This window comes from Oncorhynchus nerka, linkage group LG3 (genome assembly GCF_034236695.1).
Source record: "Oncorhynchus nerka isolate Pitt River linkage group LG3, Oner_Uvic_2.0, whole genome shotgun sequence".
In the NCBI taxonomy this organism is placed as follows: domain Eukaryota; kingdom Metazoa; phylum Chordata; class Actinopteri; order Salmoniformes; family Salmonidae; genus Oncorhynchus; species Oncorhynchus nerka.
Window position 1 is genome coordinate 22,415,134 of NC_088398.1, and position 16,172 is coordinate 22,431,305.

At 42.6% G+C, this 16,172-nt stretch overlaps 1 protein-coding gene across 2 annotated transcripts in view; it reads right to left on the reverse strand.

Annotated features, from left to right (window-relative positions):
• Positions 1 to 16,172, reverse strand: part of agmo (alkylglycerol monooxygenase) — a 39,417-nt gene that overhangs the window by 18,419 nt on the left and 4,826 nt on the right. The window contains exons 2-9 of one of the 2 annotated variants that reach the window (XM_029626219.2): positions 15,429 to 15,603; positions 8,693 to 8,796; positions 7,676 to 7,771; positions 6,289 to 6,355; positions 6,103 to 6,168; positions 5,941 to 6,020; positions 5,241 to 5,375; positions 4,241 to 4,357 (exon numbers count right to left, since the gene is read on the reverse strand). In XM_029626219.2, the coding sequence (XP_029482079.1) occupies positions 4,241 to 4,357; positions 5,241 to 5,375; positions 5,941 to 6,020; positions 6,103 to 6,168; positions 6,289 to 6,355; positions 7,676 to 7,771; positions 8,693 to 8,796; positions 15,429 to 15,588 (825 nt within the window). In that variant the 5' untranslated portion in view covers positions 15,589 to 15,603. The remainder of the gene's footprint in view (positions 1 to 4,240; positions 4,358 to 5,240; positions 5,376 to 5,940; positions 6,021 to 6,102; positions 6,169 to 6,288; positions 6,356 to 7,675; positions 7,772 to 8,692; positions 8,797 to 15,428; positions 15,604 to 16,172) is intronic. The other variant, XM_029626209.2, reaches the window with a different exon arrangement.

Below are 16,172 nucleotides of genomic sequence, written 5' to 3' on the forward strand. Positions count from 1 at the left end.
TGGTATTGAGTACAGTATATACATATGAGATGAGTATGTAAACAAAGTGGCATAGTTAAAGTGGCTAGTGATACATGTATTACATAAATATGCAGTAGATGATATAGAGTACAGTATATGCGTATACATATGAGATGAATAATGTAGGGTATGTAAACATTATATTAGGTAGCATTGTTTAAAGTGGCTAGTGATATATTTGACATAATTTCCCATCAATTCCCATTATTAAAGTGGCTGGAGTTGAGTCAGTGTGTTGGCAGCAGCCACTCAATGTTAGTGGTGGCTGTTTAACAGTCTGATGGCCTTGAGATAGAAGCTGTTTTTCAGTTTCTCGGTCCCAGCTTTGATGCACCTGTACTGACCTCGCCTTCTGGATGATAGCGGGGTGAACAGGCAGTGGCTCGGGTGGTTGTTGTCCTTGATGATCTTTATGGCCTTCATGTGACATCGGGTGGTGTAGGTGTCCTGGAGGGCAGGTAGTTTGCCCCCGGTGATGCGTTGTGCAGACCTCACTACCCTCTGGAGAGCCTTACGGTTATGGGCGGAGCATTTGCCGTACCAGGCGGTGATACAGCCCGACAGGATGCTCTCGATTGTGCATCTGTAGAAGTTTGTGAGTGCTTTTGGTGACAAGCCGAATTTCTTCAGCCTCCTGAGGTTGTGTGGGTGGACCAATTCAGTTTGTCTGTGATGTGTACGCCGAGGAACTTGAAACTTACTACCCTCTCCACTACTGTTCCATCGATGTGGATAGGGGGGTGTTCCCTCTGCTGTTTCCTGAAGTCCACAATCATCTCCTTAGTTTAGTTGACGTTGAGTGTGAGGTTATTTTCCTGACACCACACTCCGAGGGCCCTCACCTCCGTCTCGTCGTTGTTGGTAGTCATGCCTACCACTGTTGTGTCGTCCGCAAACTTGATGATTGAGTTGGAGGGGTGCGTGGCCACGCAGTAGTGGGTGAACAGGGAGTACAGGAGAGGGCTCAGAACGCACCCTTGTGGGGCCCCAGTGTTGAGGATCAGCGGGGTGGAGATGTTGTTGCCTACCCTCACCACCTGGGGGCGGCCCGTCAGGAAGTCCAGTACCCAGTTGCACAGGGCGGGGTCGAGACCCAGGGTCTCAAGCTTGATGACAAGCTTGGAGGGCACTATTGTGTTAAATGCTGAGCTGTAGTCGATGAACAGCATTCTCACATAGGTATTCCTCTTGTCCAGATGGGTTAGGGCAGTGTGCAGTGTGGTTGAGATTGCATCGTCTGTGGACCTATTTGGGCGGTAAGCAAATTGGAGTGGGTCTAGGGTGTCAGGTAGGGTGGAGGTGATATGGTCCTTGACTAGTCTCTCAAAGCACTTCATGATGACGGAAGTGAGTGCTACGGGGCGGTAGTCGTTTAGCTCAGTTACCTTAGCTTTCTTGGGAACAGGAACAATGGTGGCCCTCTTGAAGCATGTGGGAACAACAGACTGGGATAGGGATTGATTGAATATGTCCGTAAACACACCAGCCAGCTGGTCTGCGCATGCTCTGAGGGCGCGGCTGGGGATTCCGTCTGGGCCTGCAGCCTTGCGAGGGTTAACAAGTTTAAATGTTTTCCTCAAGTGGGCTGCAGTGAAGGAGAGTCCGCATGTTTTGGTTGCGGGCCGTGTCAGTGGCACTGTATTGTCCTCAAATCGGGCAAAAAAGTTATTTAGTCTGACTGGGAGCAAGACATCCTGGTCCGTGACGGGGCTGGTTTTCTTTTTGTAATCCGTGATTGACTGTAGACCCTGCCACATACCTCTTGTGTCTGAGCCGTTGAATTGAGATTCTACTTTGTCTCTGTACTGACGCTTAGCTTGTTTGATTGCCTTGCGGAGGGAATAGCTACACTGTTTGTATTCGGTCATGTTTCCGGTCACCTTGCCCTGATTAAAAGCAGTGGTTCGCGCTTTCAGTTTCACGCGAATGCTGTCATCAATCCACGGTTTCTGGTTTGGGAATGTTTTAATCGTTGCTATGGGAACAACATCTTCAACGCACGTTCTAATGAACATGCTCACCGAATCAGCGTATTCTTCAATGTTGTTGTTTGATGCAATACGAAACATATCCCAGTCCACGTGATGGAAGCAGTCTTGGAGTGTGGAATCAGATTGGTCGGCCCAGCGTTGAACAGACCTCAGCGCGGGAGCTTCTTGTTTTAGTTTCTGTCTGTAGGCAGGGATCAACAAAATGGAGTCGTGGTCAGCTTTTCCGAAAGGAGAGCAGGGCATGGCCTTATATGCGTCGCAGAAGTTAGAATAGCAATGATCCAAGGTTTTTCCAGCCCTGGTTGCGCAATCGATATGCTGATACAATTTAGGGAGTCTTGTTTTCAGATTAGCCTTGTTAAAATCCCCAGCTACAATGAATGCAGCCTCAGGATATATAGATACCAGTTTTCAAAGAGGCAAATAAAGTTCGTTCAGAGCCATCGATGTGTCTGCTTGGGGGGGGAATATATACGGCTGTGATTATAATCGAAGAGAATTCCCTTGGTAGATAATGCGGTCAACATTTGATTGTGAGGAATTCTAAATCAGGTGAACAGAAGGACTTGAGTTCCTGTATGTTGTTGTAACCACACCACGTCTCGTTAACCATGAAGCATACGCCCCCGCCCCTCTTCTTACCAGAAAGATGTTTGTTCCTGTCGGCGCGATGCGTGGAGAAACCAGCTGGCTGCACCGACTCCGATAGCGTCTCTCCAGTGAGCCATGTTTCCGTGAAGCAAAGAACGTTACAGTCTCTGATGTCCCTCTGGAATGCTACCCTTGCTCGGATTTCATCAACCTTGTTGTCAAGAGACTGGACATTGGCGAGAAGTATGCCAGGGAGTAGTGCACGATGTGCCCGTCTCCGGAGTCTGACCAGAAGACCGCTTTGTTTCCCCCATTTACGAAGTCGTTTTTTGGGTCGCCGGCAGGGATCCATTCCGTTGTCCTGGGTGAAAGGCAGAACACAGGATCCGCTTCGCAAAAGTCATATTCTTGGTCGTACTGATGGTGAGTTGACGCTGCTCTTATATTCAGTAGTTCTTCTCGACTGTATGTAATGAAACCTAAGATGACCTGGGGTACCAATGTAAGAAATAACACGTAAAAAAAAAAAAAAACGGCATAGTTTCATAGGAACGCGAAGCGAGGCGGCCATCTCTGTCGGCGCCGGAGGGCTAAGTTCATTTGTTTGAAATGTTTTAATATCTTTGAATTAACACTAAGACCATAAATTGTGTTACACTGCATCATCAATAGTCACGGTAAATACGTTCCTAGTGCCTAGTGAACAGGGAGGTATACATACATACATGGACATGAGTTATTGCCAGGCCAAGGTCCTAACTTTGTTATTTTCCCTGGAAATTCTGATTACAGCATCCTAAAGGCTATTTAGGTTGGGAAATGGTTGGGAAATGGTTGACTTGGCAATTAAGGCGTTTGTGTTCACTGTTAGACCACCAGCTGCTATGCTGCTGTTTCATGCGCTGGTGGCCAATAAGAGGAGGGAACTCTTTGATTGTGGGCCTATGTGGAGGGAGGACCACAACTAAGGGAACACCATGGAGGTAGGAATCACATGAAGACAGGCCATTTTGTCTCAGTTTGAAGGGCTGGGTGGGACAGCACATTTTGGCTAACCAAAACTATGCCTGGGGAAAAAAGCAGTCCAAAGATAACTACTGAGGAACCTGATTTGATTTTTTTTTAAGGGGGGATTTTGGCTCTGAGAGTGGAAAATAATAGACAAAGGTTATTTTAAAGAGGACTGACAGTGAGTCATTCTGACTTGATGGTAGCCGAGTCACTATTTTTCTGGGTAAATACTGTAGAAAAACAACCCAATGAAGAATGTCATAAGCTAAAATAAACAGAATGTTTGTGACTTCTTTCCTTCGGAGAAAATGAAAATGACATTATTTAAAATGGCTAAAATAAGATAGAGCCCATGTGTTTTCAATCCCAGTTGATTATCTATGACTGGTAACTTGGTGCGGCAGCGTAGCCTTGTGGTTAGAGTGTTGGACTAGAAACCGAAAGGTGGCAAGATCAAATCCCCGAGCTGACAAGGTACAAATCTGTCATTCTGCCCCTGAACAAGGCAGTTAACCCACTGTTCCTAGGCCATCATTGTAAAATAAGAATTTGTTCTTAACTGACTTGCCTAGTTAAATAAAGGTAAAAACACATTTAAAAAAACTCTTGGGATTGACAATACATACCAGCCTTGACTCAAACAGATCCTGGTAAACACCCAACAACATTAGACCATGTATGCAGACATAGACTTTCAGAGCCAGAGGCCAACTGGGATTGAATGGCAGCTCTTCTCCAGTAACCTATCAATGACATAATAAAAAAAATATTAAAACAGCAATTTAATACAGCTACACAAAAAGATGAGACAATATAACATGATTCCTGAATGCTGCGATTTTTTAACATGGCTTATCTTTACGCACATAATAAGATACTTTGAAATGATTCACTACAGAACATCTATACTGTATGTACTTTAAAACTTTGTTTAAAACACCACATTGTAGAGAACTACATGTTAAATTGGTACAGGTTTCTTGCAGGGGTTTTCCAGGGGTCTTGGGTGAGTGAGTTTCCTTCACTTCACTACCCTTGTAGGTGTTCCAGCCCACAGCTCTGCTTAGCCTCAAAAGCCAACACATTCGACCCTGACTCTCTCTCACTCTCCCCTTAGAAAATATCAACGCACTCGTCTAGGCCTACAATGGCAAGCCTTTCAAGATATTTCAGGCAAATTCCAGCACCCTCCACATGTTTAGAATCACCATGCAAGAGTTTAGGGGCCAATTTAATCATAAAGTCGAGGGGTGGAGTTTTTTTTAAGTGTGAAGGGCCTAAATATGTGCCACCATCAGCGCTATTTCAAAGCCAACCGCTGGGGCTCCTGATTGGCACTATAGTAACACACACACACACACACACACACACACACACACACACACACACACCCTTTTCTCTTCTTTACGTCATAGTGATAGGTAATGAAGTATGAAAGTGTCAAATGTGTCCCTTTTGAGAATGCAGATACACCAAAAATGCTAGAACACTGTCTTCAACTCCCTCTTCACACTCTCTGTCTCTCCATAATTCCACACGTCTTACACACCCTCTCTCACTATCGCTCTCTCGTTTTCTCTCTCCCTCTAATGACAAAACATGACTTCATTTTGAACGTGGCAGTACCTCGGGCACCTCTGCGTGATCCCCCAGCCTTGGTTTGCCAGGTTTCCAACTGGGTCCTTTCCAGAGGACGCCCAATTTATTGAAGATTTTCTTGTATCTGTTGAACCTCCTCCACAAGTATTTATAGTAATGGAACTAAAGGGAAAATATAAAATATATACCATCACATTACAGTCACATTATATAACATAAGCAGTTTTACTATAAAAGCCCTGATATTACTACATATTCATGGTTGTCAATGCTAATCTGTGCGTTAATTAATACTTTGCCGAGAATGTCCCTCCATTTGGGAGGCATTGCTCATGCGGTAGGTTGCCAGCGGTAAGGGCAGTGAAAATAATCAAACACAACTTCTAGTATTTCATTTTATTGGATTCTTTCACCTCTGCTGGGAGGTTTGTTTAAGGTTGCGTAATAATGTTATGGTTACAGCATGGCTGTTCCAGTGGTAACATTTACTTGTATATACTGATTGAGAGTAACTGCTCTACAAATGGTTTGATTCCACTGATGTAATACGGGGACAATCAGACAGTTTGCATGCAGCGTCAGCTCAGTCTAAACACTATGACAATTTGCTCTTTGATAGCTTGTATATGCATTTTATAGTCTAGTAGTTTATATCTTACAGTGTGCAAAATAAAACGCAGCAAATAAGAAAATGATCTTGTATTTTGTATTTTCTCTTGGGACTAACCTGAATATGGAAGATCTCAAATGTGTTTATTTTGTGTACGAGACCGTAGACAACTTTATTGCCCTCTGGAGCAAAGGTCCCTGATCAATCAAAATAAGAGAATGTAGTTATAATGACAACGCCATATTACAACAAGCAATCACCCTGTGAACCTTTACTTACCGAATAGTCTGTCCCATATTATCAGAGCTCCCCCGTAATTCTTATCAATGCAATATTCATTTCGCCCTGCCAATGAAATGCAACACATCATTTTTCTTTTTTCGCCAATACTGCACTGATCAGCTCACGTCAAATATGGTAAGAATGTGTGTGTTTGAGAAGAGAAGAAGAGGCTTTCTTTCTTACCGTGGTGAACTCTGTGGTGACTGGGGGTGTTTAGGACCCACTCCAGAGGTCCCAAATCTCTGATCACCTGAAAGACAGAGAATGTACATACATTAAACAAAAAATAATACAAAAAATGTTTTTTGCAAATGTATGTTTTAACTGGTAGTGCACTCCTTGGGTATTTTTGAACATTTTGGTTAACATACAGTAGCAACTAAATGTATCTGGCTAGAACCCTTTTTTATAAGACTAAAGCATTTTCTTATTTGATGAGTCCGGTCTAATGACAGAAATCGTGACCTCGGCCAAATTCCCAGACGGAGAGAAGAATATTTATAAAATGGAAGTAAAAGCAACACTAGGATGGAGAGCGGTGCCAAGACCAAAAAGCAGTTGACACTGTTGATAATGCTCTTACATACAGTTGAACACACACATATGCATACAGGCATGCTTGTAGCTACTAGCTAATATGAACGCACACACTTCCTTCCAGACAAACAAACGAATGCATGCACAAGCATTCCAAAACAATACCTCCGTCATTCACAATCAAACACGTATGGCTGTTCAATCACTCTATTAAGCAGACACACACACACACACACACACACACAGACACAGACTCACACACAGAAAATCACTACAGATCATGCCATAAGGCACATATTTCAGAAGAATCTGATTTTTCTTTGGGTGCAACTTTGACAGACATTTTGATGTTAAGGTCTACCCCTGATCGTACAGTCAGTCTGGGAAATGATGTTTAAATGATTCATTATTTCCATGTAATGAGTGGTCTGGCAACAGCCAGAGTTTCATCTTGAATGGAAACGTTTTTTGCAGCTTCACTCAAACTTTTTCATTCCAGGATCAGGTCTGGGAATCGTGTGCCAATAAATTATTCAACATCAAAAAAGTCTATAAAGAAATCATAAATTATACCCCTCAGAAAATGGTGATTTTATGACTGTTTTCACTAATAGTGTACTAAAAGATGGAAGTGATTCCAACTCCATTCATTCCAATGACGATTGGGGATTGTAAAAATGATACTACCAATCACTTTAAAGGAGAACGACTGGTCTTGCTTCTGTTTGGAGTATTTCATAAAATCTCATTATTTTTAATTAAACACAGGTTTGACTTGAGCTCCCCTTAACAGCAGTTAGTATAGGGACTAGAGTGAGATAACTTTCAGTCAAAGTAGCTTTATCCCGGAATTATTTTACAGTTTACGCTATCACAGTAATTGGGAAATATGCATAATGAATCTTGTAGAATATTGACTACATGAATAATCATCATTAAATAGCATTCACTGTGCATGACAATAAGCAAACGGGCCGAAATGAGGAGAGATAATGGTAACCTGAGACTGGGTGGTACTGTGGGCTGCATCTACCTCAGTGTGGATCCAGAACTGGTAGAGCAGGTTGAATTGGATGTGAACAGCAAACACCGAGGGTGGTACTGCCAACGCCATGGGGAGATAGAACACCTGAGGACAGACACAATGAATATCGTTAAAAGGACGCAAAAAGATCATCATTGTGGATAGTCAGTTTAATATAATAGTTCCATTTAATCGTTTAGATGCTTTGCAAGAAAAAACAATTTCCCTAATAATCCTGTTTACATGGACACATCCGAAATCACCAATCAAAATAAACATTCTACCACAGCGACGATGTTATTTTTGAGAAGCCTATTTGATTCTGACTTCGGACATATAACGTTTGTATGTGAAACTACTTCAAAGATGCATACTTTCAGTTGTTCTGAATACACTTCACTCGCTCTAAAGAGGGAGGCACGCTTGGCTGGTGCTAGCACATGCGCATATCAAATACACCACTAGAACTACGATTAAGGTGTTTACATGTCCTAATAATTCAAAAGATTGCGTATACTTATTACCGTACGCCGATTAAGGCAAGCAGAGTCATGTCAAACTCAGCCTACTGCCATAATCAGTTAATCAGTTTAATATCAAATTATTAGTGTACATGTAAAAGTGCTCTATGACTATGGATAAAGAACAGTATACCATACTTCGTGCATAACACAGCATTCATTGTGGTGAAGGAGCAAATGTTGGACTTATCTGCATTTCTAATGCGGCAGGCAGCCCAGCGTTTAGAGTGCTGGGCCAGTAACCGAAAGGTCGCTGGTTCGAATACCCGAGTCGTCATGGTGAAAAATCGGTCGGTGTGTCCTTGAGCAAGGCACTTAACCCTAATTTTCACTATGGCTGACCCTGTAAAACAACACATTTCACTGCATCTATCCGGTGTGTGACAATAAAACCGGATTTTCTTTATCAAATTTTGCCATCTCCAGCATCACACAAAAGTATGTTGTTCACAATACAATAGAATAAAATAGCATATTTGTTCCAGTGGTTAAGTAGGGCTCTTACCCATGATGAGAACTGCTGTGTGAGGGATTGTCTGAGGGCTGTGGAAAGGTTGTAGTACTCTGAGCTGTGGTGGACCTGGTGGGCAGCCCACAGGAAGTTCAACTCTGTCGTGGGAACACATGTGCGCACGCACACACACGCACACGCACACATACACACAGAGTCAGCAACAGATAGAAAGGGCATCACATACTGTAACACTGTCTAACAATTAAATCTCTTAATCTCATACTGTTACAAAGTGACCTGCTTTTAATCTGTTAATGACCATGAGGAGCAATTGCAAAGTGCAAACAGTACTGTACAGGATTAAAGGTGCACTATGTAGAAATCGCACAAAAAGTTGCATTTTGACACACGCATGTCATCGCTTGCACTCCGCTTGCACACACTTTGAATTGATTGAATAAAAAAATGAAGAAATTGAATTCATGAATGGAATGAATTGCATAATTGAATTGAATAAAAAAGTATTGGCAACCCTCATTTTTAAAACAACTAACAACACTCATTGCCAGTCTTTAGAAAATATAGCAAAACAAGAATCTAGCAAACCATAGGAGGACATTACGATATTATGACAACGAGGATATAAAAGCATTCGTCTACAGCTGTTGACCATCCAGCCATGTCCCCGTGCTGCAGTTTACATTCCTCTGCTGTGTTGTGATACTTGCTACATTAATATTACTATTACACTTCATTTTAACATCCAAAGCAACACGCTTGTTAAGTTTCACTGGATCTCCGAGCTGTTTCCGGACCACCCATTTCTCTGTGCTCTTTGGCAGTGGCACCCCTCAAACGCTTTGGCTTCATCTACATGGGAGTAGAGGAACCTTTGCTAAGTCTGGACCACAAAGCCCCCATATAGGCTATCTATAGTAACGTATACTTTTCATTAAAAGCAGTGAAAGTTACTCAATGCCCATTAAAATCCCATGTGGTAGCCCTGATGTGCAATTGTGCTATGATTACACGATAAATGATAACACAAACGACTAATTCAACTCTAATTAAAGTTGACAACAAAGCTGAGTTTTGAAAATGTAGGGAGGCCCATTTTTTTGCCTGCTAAATATAGTCATGCGTACGATGAGCAGATACTCACTGGGCTAGCTCTCCATCCGTTCTATTACGAGAGTTCATTCTAAAGAGACATCTTGAAGGTACTGTATGGCTCTATCAGTGTTTGATAAACTTGTGAATCCTATCGAAACAGAGAGCCATAAAACCCAACGGGTCGAGAGACGCCACCTGAACAAACACACCGTGTAGAAAGCGTGTGTGAAGGTGTGTACGGTAGGTGTCTGTGAAAGGAATGCCATGATCGGTCCTCGAACGCCAAAAATGAAACGTCCAAGAAGCTGTGGACTAACCATCAAAATCAGCCAGCCTTGTCTATGAGGAACTCCCAAAGCCTAGGAGACAGGGAGAGCCCTCTCACCTCTTAGAGAAAAACTGCCTGCCAGTACTCGACACCTCTGTAACGTCAACAAGCTATCAACCAGTGTGGGAGGACAGATGGTTAAAACAGCGAGAGCACAATTTTGGTTGAAAAGTTCAATGACATTACTGGACTGGATTTCAAACTTCATTTCCCGACTCTCCAGAACAGAATTCAATCTGTAGTCCCACTATAAACCTAACAGGAGGGTAAAGAGGAATGAGAAGGAGAGAAAAAGAGTAATCGACATGTGTAATAACTCCAGTCGTTAACGTGTGCTTTTACACTTCTTCCTGTCAGAGCCCGTGGAGGAACTAGATCAACTGTTACACACACAGAAGAAGTTATAATCCAGCCATTGTTCGAATTTTGCTAGCCCCCTTTTTTTTGGTTTGGGGGGCCGGAGTGGGCTAAGATTAATGCTGGGTGTCACTAGTAGGAGGTATGAACTGCTAGGCTTCGTTGCAAGCCATGTCCTCATCCTGCGACTCAGCAGGACATCGCATAGTTTGGCAGGTCCTATTCAGTAGGGAACTCCTTTAATGATGAGAACGAATGCCACAGAGAACCTTTCCCACCAAGAGCAGAAACGCTGAGGACTGCACATCCTCAAGTAGGGCTTTGCACCTTTTTTGAATATCAGTGATAAGTAGATAATGACGCGCTAATATGCAAAACGGAACAGAGACAGTCATTGGAAATAATAATAACATGATCAGGTCTGTATTTTTCAGGGAAGAATCTCTGTAGGTTTGGTTTGAATGGTAGTGGGTTAAGATCAGACATTTACACTCTACTCAAATGAACACGTGCCACTAACGTGTTGCAATGTGCATCATATGGCTTCAGGTCCCACAGGTGTGTGGACTGAGGTGAGAGTAGAGTTGGGACGATAAACCACAGATGATTTTGCTGATGTCGTTCATAACGATAAGTAGCCTAGGCTAGAGAAATGTGAAATGAAATAAGTTTGCCATTGGTGATTGTTAATGGTACAATTGAACCATCAAACTAGTAGTTTAAAGGACAATACACAAAACAAATGCAGTGCACATTGTTATATACGTATCATTCTATTGATTGTTCAGGCAATTTATCGCAATATGGATTTTAGTCCATATTGCCCAGCTCTAGGTGATAGCGAGTTGGACTTTGATCAAACAAGATCATATTTAACCTGTAACTACAGTTCCAGGGACTGTGCTTATGTAAGATATGTCATAAACACAGAGTACTGCAATCCAAGGTCCCATTTAAACATTGTGTAATTCCAGAAAGATGCAACAACAGGTGATTACTAAGTAATGTATTAATAATAGCACTGGACCAGTAAACGAAAGGTCGCTGGTTCGAATAACTGAGCCGACAAGGGGAAAAATCTGTCGATGTGCCCTTGAGCAAGGCACTGAACTCTGATTTTCTCCAGGGGTGCTGTACTACTATGGCTGACCCTGTAAAACAACACATTTCACTGCACCTATCCAGAAGGTGACAATAAAACATATATTTTTTCTTTTTTCCCCCTTTAGTTTATCAACCTACAGCAAGATAATAAGGTCACCTACAGCTATAGTGGGACATCTGTTATAGCCTATCAATAGAACACAGATTATTTTAAAGCAATAATAATCGACTGCTTGAATTGCCACCCTCCGTGACCAGACCTTGGCATAATGTTTTGTCTTTGATCGGCAGTCCGTCGAGTGGTTGGGTGCCCTGTCAATCATGTTCGTAATGGCATGTAAAGGGCCTTCAGTGTTTGGATTGGAGGTCCTTACATGAAGTGCCAACTATAACACAATAACCCCTACCCTGGGACAGCCGACTGGCTCCCCCCTGTCACTGCAATACTTCATGCTGTCCTCAATCCCCAGTCTCACGCACACGCAAGCACGCACGCGGACACACACACAAAGTCAGGCCCACTTAAAGAGAATTCTATATTCTGAGGAATTCTTACTTAAGTTTCTCCCAATCAACAGTGACTTGTGAGTGACTCTATGTCAAGCACATACAATTCATAACCTGTAATTCATGTCTTAGTGCCACTGCAACATAAGTCTATTAATCTAAATCCAAACTAATCTTGCTAAAGAAACGACATATTAATGAAAATGTTTATTGTATACATACAGTACATTATTTACACCTGATCACCAACGTGTCCAAGCTCTGTTTTGATAGGTATCCCACTAAACCATGATTCACCTTTCCTGCCAACATCATTAGGGAAACTAGTCTGTCCTACAAAAACAAAAGTGACAGAGGACAGTCGCAAATGACCAAACATGAGGGCAGTAGACTCCTGGGCCACAGAGCGCTTAGCTCAGCTCAGTCACTTAGCTCATCAGGAAGACTGAATTTCCTTACTTAGCCCAGTCTAGCCCCTCTAAGCACACATACTGTACAGACAAATCCCCCCCCACACACACGCACTCTCAGACAGTGAGCTGAGCTGAGCTGAGCTGAGCTTCGTGGCCTGCTAGCAATTGTTGATATTATCCCTGGGTCCCAGAGGTGCTAGCAGCCCGGGTCTCTTGTAGCACGGCCCACATCCTGACCGACCGGGTTTGGTTCTTTTGTACGCGCTCCAACCCTTCAACCTGTGCCGGGCCAGGAACTTCCAGTCACAGAGAATAGTTATGAAGCCCTGGCCACCAGGAGGTTAACCCCCGCCCCTCCGCACGGCCAAAAGGAGCTCATTTTAAAACAATAACATTCAGATCAGCAGAGCCTCCTCAGGGAGGCCCCAGCCCCAGCAACCCCAGCCCCAGCAACCCCAGCAGCCCCAGCAACCCCAGCCCCGGTACAGCGCAGCGACGACCAGATCTGTTTGTCTTGACAACTGCTGCTGTCCGTAGGGCTAGGCTATGGTACTGTAGAGAGAGGACGGCCCGGCCAGACACACACTCGCACACACACGCACGCACACACACACACACACACACCACAGGATGCTATAGAGAGTGAAACGCAGGCACCCAGGTGCAACACACTGGAAAACATTATCTCAGGTGAAGGATGTCATCAGTACAGTGTAGACTATGAGTCGTTGCTTTTTTTTGATGAGAAAGAACTGATGTGGAGGAAGATTTTTTATATTTACAGTAATATTACCCCCATATAATGGCGACTAATGTGACAGGTAAATAGGAATTAAACTGCTTTTGAGTCCAATTATTTATTTTTTACAGCATACTTGGAGTACTGTACCAAGTGTCCCTATACAGTAACATGAGTATGTGTTAATACTACTGTAGCTACTAATGCATGAGAACAGAGCAAACAGATCTTCCGATGGGGACATATTTTGATATGAATGAGCTGGTGATGTACACAGAGGAAAGCTGGTGTGGTGAAACTCCTCTATATCCATGATCTCACGTAGAACCAATGTGAGGGAGACCTGTGGTTCTGATCTGTGGTTTAGGAAAGCTGGCTGGATACAGATGTGTTCTGGGATGATACTAGCTATTAGTGTGATTTATACAGATGTAGGATTTTAATTTCCCCTATAATCCCACAGCAACAGGATTTGAATGTTTAGTCCATAATGTTGCTTGATGGGTGGTTAGGCTATTAGTTGGCCAAAATTAGGCTACATGAAAAGTGCAATACTGTTAAAATAACCATGTGTTAGTGTGGGTTTCCAGTGAATTTATGTAAATCACACAAATCTCTGAAAATTGTCAGTAACAAAAGAGTGATCAAATTAAGATCCTATATCTGTAGGTTAGAGGAGAATAAACAGAATCAACAGGACTGTCAACAAGTCAGGTCCTCCAAAAAAAACTTCCTGTTTCAACTCTGTACCACCAAAAAGCATATTGCCTTCGGAACATAACTGCCTCTGGACTGTATCATTTCTCGGGTGGAAAGAAGACTGTGAAAGACAATCAATAATAAGCAAATGTCATCACGTTGGGAGAGGTGAAATGAAAAACAAAACACGGTACAGTACATGCTTCCCTATGCAGCTTCCCTTAGAAGATATTTCTAGAAGTGAGTCAGCATACAAAGGATGCAAGCATCCTTAAATAATATATTTTCAATGGTCTGCCAGTCTGCTGATGAGGAGAGAGGCCTTGCTGTTAGAACAAAGTTAGAGTAATAACAGATTGCACTGGCAGGACTACTGGCAGAGATACATGCCACGATAGACTTACTGAGAAAACAGAGGTGGTGACTGGAAAATGACACCGGGTAAGAAATGCAGAACTACCTAACAGAAAGGCAGAGCACAGTGAGGAAATAGTGGTGAGACTGGGACTGGGAGTACTATGAATGGTTCTAAGGTTATATTTGTGGATTATTCAATGACCGAGAACACTTGAGAAAGTGGCTTGCTCTCTGCTCATGCCGGCAAAAACTACTGTATGCGTTTTAGCAGCTAAAAACCTACTGTTTTCGCGACACCCCAACTGGTAGCTCCCCTGTGACAGTGCCTCTCATTGAACCTTAACCAAGATTTGACTAGGGGATTGAATAAACTATATTACATGTTAATTGTGCTTTATTTTGCCATTCACTTTACTCTGTATTAGCTCTGTCATAAAGAATGCCTACAGACAGTTTTAAGAGGGCCTCTAACCTTAAATGCCTGGAGACTATGGCCATTTTGTTATCTGGTCCCTATCCCCAAGAGCTAACTGGCTGCCCAGAGCAAGGGCAAGTAATGTCTTCTCAATAAAGACGGAAGAGTGGCCGGCTTTTTACTTTCATAGCTCTTTCCATTCAATTATAATGAGACTGTCCTTTCAAGTGACATGAGGGGAAACTATGAAATGGCCATAAAACTGTTCAAATCCACATTGGTATTTTACAGTTCTACTAATTAGGATTCACATTTCCCAATGGAGGATTTCACTCTGCCCTCTTCACAGCTTTCTATTGTAATTTCACTTTTAACACAGGATTGAGATTTATAGGTCATATGTTTTGACAGAATAGAATTGCAGATAGATTTTCACGTGCTCAATTGATGCAGACATTTACGATTTAAACTGTTTGATGTGTCATACCAGAACATTGTAAAATAGAGGAAAGTCGTGAAATTAAATGTAGATACACATTGTTAGCTTTCATACTTGTGGAATTACAAGAGCTAAAGTATCCGTGTCTCTTAGTGACTATTACAACTAAACACAGATACATGTCTACTGCCTTATATACTGTAGACATTCACTTACACAGACAACAACCAATACGGAAATGAGAACTTTGCATTGGTCAAACTCTACCCTGGAGTAGGCCAGGTGGTCAACAACTGGTTAACCAAGATGACCTCACCGGGCCAGAATGAAGAGTGAATGAAGACTGGGTCTGGCCTGTCCTGCGGTGAGAGAGGTAGCTCCCTCTGGTAGCGAAGGGGAAAAGGTCCTGTCCTTCTATCCTGACTGAGTGCAGTGCCAGGCACCAGAGAATGAGCTGTGACCCCACTAAGTTCCATACAAGCAAGTCAAAGCTGGAGTGGAGGAAATGAAAGTAAGTGGAAAGTTTTGAGACATAAATATCATACCACACTTCAAAAATAAAATCTGACCACATAAACCAGAGCTATATAATATTGTATGAATAATTGTTTTAAACAATGGAGAGAATGAGAGAATGACATACACAAGCACTTCATTACAATATACTGTACAAATTCTAATTCAGGACTAGTGAAATGCTATTGAGATCAATCGCCATGGTGACTATACAAATAAGCTAAAATAGGCAGAATTGCGGCTGATATTTATGTAACCTATCGCTACAATCCACTTAGCCTGAGAAGAGTGTCATCTACCTTCATATGCCACAATAAAAACCTGCTTAGCTAAGGTTAACGACCTTCCATTGAGGATAATAAACCTCCGTGGGATGTTTTATAGACAGGCAGACCACTCAATCAGGCAGGTTGGCACTGGCAGGGGTCATTTTCTATCATACAATACAGTTGGTAGGTGTCTTACCCACCTTCAAAAACACAGTTTATATTTACCCATGACTCAAATGTCAACACAGGGACAATCTGGACTTTAAGCCAGACAT